The sequence below is a fragment of the Chaetura pelagica genome, unplaced genomic scaffold, assembly GCF_000747805.2.
Source record: "Chaetura pelagica isolate M959 unplaced genomic scaffold, ChaPel_1.0 scaffold481, whole genome shotgun sequence".
NCBI classification, from domain to species: domain Eukaryota; kingdom Metazoa; phylum Chordata; class Aves; order Apodiformes; family Apodidae; genus Chaetura; species Chaetura pelagica.
Genome location: NW_009952255.1, coordinates 133,364 through 138,999, shown reverse-complemented (window position 1 = coordinate 138,999; position 5,636 = coordinate 133,364). Strand labels below are relative to the sequence as shown.

Below are 5,636 nucleotides of genomic sequence, written 5' to 3'. Positions count from 1 at the left end.
GGGGGGGGGAGAAGGGGGGAGGAGGGGAAAGGATCAAGAAATCTAGCACACAAAATTTAACCAACTTTAATAGATTGTATAATACAAAATATTAGTAGAATCTGTTGGCAGAGTCCTTAATTAAATGCCTCGGCAGTGCTACCAAGTACAGTCTTTTCTCTTATTTCCGTGAATGTGGACAACAAGTCACTACAGCAGCTGAAATCCTGCTTGTTCTCTTTCACTGAAGTGTGGTCCCTGCTCAGTGAAGTGATAGAAACTCTTGATAAGCTGCTGATCCACTGGACCACCAATCTCTCAAGTTCCACCTCTTCTCTTTGGAGGCTGCTTGTGGCTTGGAAAGATCCGTGCTGTTGAAGAGAGCACTGCCAGTGATCAGGGCTGCTTTTTACATGCCTCTCAGAAAGCTTGTCAGTGTCCTTGTGCACATTTGGTAGTTGCACTTTGCTGCTGCAGGGCTGGTCAAGATGCTACCCTGCCTGGCATCAAAGCCCTTGTGAGAAAGTAACTTCTTAAAGGCAAGGTGTCTTCAGGGCCAAATGAAAATTCTTGTAAAGAGCAGTATAAAATGCAAATATATTTTCATAAAGGTGTTCTGAAAGAAGAAAGAAAGACAGACCTGTCTAGAAGTTATTTAGTTATTGCATGTAGCTTGCTATCTTTTTTAAAAAAATAATGCATATGTTTGTCATTTTTTTTGCTGAAATTACCCAATTTCTGCTTATTCTGATATGGTTACCCATTTTAAAAGCATATACAAAGTCCAGAAATTAACTGATACACAGGGTCTTCAGAAAGAGTATGCAGCTGAAAATCTAGTAAATTAGAAGTTGTGGTATACTTTTGTTATACTTCCCATGTGGATGTAGTTCAAAAGTCGTGCTTAACATAACAAAACTGAATAACTTAAAACAAGTGGTTTGATGAGCAAAGATTTCCCTATTTCACTTCCTTCTTTCACAAGCACTTAGCAATGTAAAATCTCTTCAGGCTGTTTAAAAAAAATTTGCTTCTTTGGAAATATTGTCTAAAAGGCTATCTAGAGGAGCTAGGGAACAGAAATTGCCCTGCTGGATAAGAACAGCAATAAAAATACTTGCTTTTAATTTCCTGTGTCCTGGAAACCAAGATCATAGGTCTTATGGGAAATATAAGAGATGTTAGGACAACTTGGACTAAATCAGCTAATAGTGAGATTATTCTATGATCTTAAGCACATGAGTGTCCCCATATTTATTTCATTTTTTCTATGTTTGAGTGCTTTGCAGGTTCTGAGCTCTGAGGGGAAGGTCAGTCATAGCTGACCATCAGTCTTACTAATTATGGACATTTTCATTCTCTGTAACACTGCTAAATGGCAAAAAAAACCCTATTGTTATAGCCCCCAAATGATGCCTACTACTAAAACAAATAAGTGATGCTCTATACCTTTGACTCTGTAGAGCAGTGAATATTTTTATTTGTCCGTGTTTAGATAATTTAAATGTCAATAGCATATGATTATCTCTAAAAGGATCTGGTTCAACCCTGTTCAGAAATCATTTTCACACCTCCAAGGCTGTTGTGGTTTTGCAGCCATTACAATTGCATTCATTTCATGCTTTAATTTTTTTTTCTCTTACATAGGCTAGAAATACGGACAGCAAAATCACAGCACTAAAAAGCTAAAACCCTGTTGACTTTCTGTCTGTATTTGACCTAAGCTGTTTAAAGCTCCATGTGCAATATTTTATTTTTAAAACATTGAAAACACAGTTATTTTCTGATCAATTATATGTCATTATATTAGCTTTTTAGTACAACTAGCATATAAAAGAGCAGTTGATTTGAGAGCCTTCTGAGGCATAAAACTCTCAAGTCGCTTAGGTATCAACATCTAGTAGTTTAAACTATGATGGGAAAAATCCAAGAGGTTGGTACAGAGCCATACACAAAGGAAAATATACCTTGAAATATCAGTCTTTTCTAAATATATAGTTTTCCCATACCACTTGTAAAGATTCTGTATCACAGACCTCAGTAATTTAGCACTATTTACAGAGATACACAACCAAGCTAGTAAAAGATGTAACAGACTGATTTTAAATGAGTGAGTTATCTTGTGTAAGGTTCAGTCAAGGGATGTTTCCAAGGAACCAGTGTAAATTTCTAACCTCTGATTCACTTCAAAACACTAGTTTATGAGCCTGCTAACTTAGGCACTCAGCATTTCTGTGGCTTTGGGACCTACAGTACAAACCTATGTTTTTGCATTGACAAAAAGAAGATAACTCTTTTATTCCTTACAGAATCCCACATTAGCATATCTAGGAAGCTAACTTGATACATTATTTTCATTTATGTATAAATACCCAAGTGGATGCTTGCAGCTTCCTTGGAGCCAATATCCAGGACATATTCTGAAGGCTTTAATCACAGACTTGATTTCAGAAAAGTCAATTCCACTTTTTCACTAGACACAACTTACAATGCAGCAGAAACTTCTTGTTCTCCAGTAGATTGTGTGTAGGTGGAGCTACCCCGTTCAGCTGTGTCAACATAGAAAACAGGACAGTATTTGGAGAAGTGGAATGCAATCTGCTTTCGGAAAAAGCTATGAAGATACTTCCTAAATTTTTCTCCAACAAAGGCATAAATTATAGGGTTGATGCAACAATGAATCATTGAGATTGTTTCTGTCACTTGGGTTGCTTTATGCAGTTGACTGTTGCCTTCACATGTACTGATGGAAAATGTACCTTGAAAATCACGCAAGAGAATGCAAATGTTGTATGGTGTCCAGAAGAAAAAATAGACAATCATGATGATAAAAATAAGCCTGACAGCTTTATGTTTTTTCTCATTCCTACACTGCAGTAATGTCTTTATAATCTGTGTGTAGCTGCAGATCATAATTAACATTGGAATAACAAGTCCCAGGATGTTCATTTTTAAGGCCAGGAATTGCTTCCATACATCTCTCTGCTCTGGTGGATAGTGAGCACTGCAAGTGTAACGTGAATTTTCCTTTTCGGTTTTGTGAAATACTACCCCAGGAACAGAAGCAAAAATAGCCACAGCCCACGTGACAGCACTGGTGAGGATGCCGTAGGTCACTGTCCTGGCTTTTAAAGCAAACACTGCATGCACTATGGCCAGGTACCTGTCCAGGGTCAGCAGGATTATGAAGAAGATCCCGCTGTAGAAGCCCAGCAGGTAGACACCTGAGAGAATTCTACACAGCGCCTCCCCAAAAATCCAGTCATGAGCAGCATAGTAGGCCCAAAAAGGGAGAGAAAATATGAACAGCAAATCAGAAATTGCCAAATTGAGGAGGTAGATGTCAGTCATACTCTTCATTCTCTTGTATTTTACCAGGATAAGGATAACAAGCATGTTGCCTGTGAGTCCAAAGATCACCACCAAGGAATAAAGGGGTGGCAGAAATTTTGCTGCAAAGTGCTTTTCGTCAGTTCCCAAGCAAGGAGCTGAATCGCCGTAGTCAAATTCTGTTGTCAGTGGCACCTCATCTAAGTCCATGGTGTGGTTTTCCATGGTGTGTTGGTCTGGAAGGGAAGAAAGAGATGTTAAAGTAGAGGAAAGTCCAAGCTTGGCAGTGAGGGGAATTCAAGGTGCTGATGCCCTCATCAGGTGTGTGCTTTGCGCTTGCACACATACGCTACGTCAAGGTGTAGCCGAGAATTAAATTGTAGAACTCCCAGGAAACCCGTCTAGGTACCTATGAAGTGACTTTGCTGCATGTTGGAGGTTTGCTGCATGTCATTTCCCACATGTACGCTGTCTGGTGCATGTTTCCTCCTCAGGATAGCCTGTCAGCTGCCTGACCTCACCAGAAGCAGGGGAATGATGAATTTAACCTGAGCAGTGGATGGTTCAGGGCTGTTGTGCTCAGCAGGGATTTTCCAAGGGGATGGAGAGAGCCAGCAAGGCAGCATCAGGAAAACAGGAACATGGCAGCCCATGCTGTAGCCCTCACCCAAGAGGACCAGGCACTGGCAAGATGTAAATCAGTGCCTTCAGAAGTGCTGTGACATGGGTAGAAGAAACTGGCTGCTGCTCATTCTGGTTGTTGCTGACTTCCTGGGAGCCTGAATGCCTATGGGAATCAGGTCACCAGAGGTGTGGAAACGACCCTTGCACAGCACTAAACATACCCACCTGTTGGACCTGCTGTCCTGGGTGTTGCAGAGCAGCAAGTCAACAATGTTGGTCTGGGTTAAAATGGCAAATGTTGTGTCCTTTACAGAGTGTGGGTCAGGCGTAGGCCATGGAAGTGTGCTGGTCTTAGGTAGTTCTGGAAGGAAAAGGGTGTGCAGTCCTGTGGAAAGAATGGGTAGGCAAACACCTTGGTAAATGGCATAAAAAATGACAGTTAGAAATCTGATTTTTGTAAACAAGTGATTCTGCTTTTGCAAGAATCTTTTTTCCTGCCCTTTCCACAAGTTCTTCCTGAGTCTAGTTGTCAGCTCTGTTCCTAACACTATCAAGAATGAGAACATCCATGTCTGGACATTGCTTTGGCACACTGATTATGGCATGAAACTTTCTTCTGCAGAATAAGGAGTAAAAGAAAATGAGCAAGTTTTAACAGTTTGGGTCTTGGCCTTGTCTAGATACAATTTCTTGGGGATGAAATAAGTACTGTCAAGCTCCTCAAAGACCAGCTTTTGAAGAAACTTTTGCAATCTCTGTGAAACAGGTTTTTTTTCTGCAGCCAAAGTAGCTACATAGTTAACTCAATATTGATGCAACAGTTCTGTTGTTAAAGGAAGTGGCTGTGGCTCAGGTGTATTGACAGTAACTAAGCTGATTTTGAAGTATCTAAGGGTTTATATTTCTTAAGCACTTCAGCAACTCTTTTAGAAAAAGAAAAAAGCACCTTTATAAAACACTCTTTAATCAGAAACATCAACTTCTTTATTTCAAAACACAAAAAGACTTGGACACTGCACAAATATTTAGTACTCCCTTCAGCTAGATCTGCTAGATCTGTGTTGCATGCCCTGACAGTATAAGTGTCTGGTATTATATATAGCTAAATATTCCCATTTCTGATGTGTCAGTCAGCCATGCTGTGTGCTGGGATTAGGGGATGAGGGACTGGCTGCAACACAGTGCCAGACCCAGGACATCCTGTCTTGATCATTTTGCACCTGCACAATGCTCATGCACAAACATGGTATGAAAAATACCTGGGTCGTAAACCCAGAATGGGATTTTATGAGTGTGTGATTTATAGGATTCATGGAGATATTGCAAATTTCTGTCTCGATATTATTGTGGTTAATTATTTTTGCGACAGCCCCTTATTCCTGCTAACTTCTGTCTCAGTGCCTTCCCTCCTTTTCCTCTGCCTTCTTGCAATGACAATCATGTATTCCCTGTATCTTCTCCCTTTCAACCCATTTTGCATGCTTAAATGTTCATCTCCCTTCAGAGCAGTTCCTTCTGCTGAGCCTCATTCCCCCAGCTTAGCCTTTGCTTCAGAAGCTGCTCCCTGCAAATGTGCTTACTACCCTGAACTGTGTATAGTATCCAGTGCATGCTGGCAATGGAAACTACAGATACTAATTTTGAACCCAAAACATTTTAAGAGGTTTTGTGCTTTATACTATAATCTCACTGGTTTAGGAAAG

General features: G+C 40.3%; 1 protein-coding gene across 1 annotated transcript; it reads right to left on the bottom strand.

Moving 5' to 3' along the window:
* Positions 1–2,463: 2,463 nt before the first annotated feature.
* LOC104397445 (C-C chemokine receptor type 5-like) lies at positions 2,464–3,534 on the bottom strand. The gene has a single exon (XM_010007406.1). It carries the CDS (start codon positions 3,532–3,534, stop codon positions 2,464–2,466), a length of 1,071 nt encoding a protein of 356 aa, XP_010005708.1.
* Positions 3,535–5,636: the final 2,102 nt, after the last annotated feature.

What these genes read in the sequence shown, in the direction of transcription:
- LOC104397445 (XM_010007406.1), bottom strand. Translation starts at nt 3,534, where the DNA reads ATGGAAAACCACACCATGGACTTAGATGAGGTGCCACTGACAACAGAA.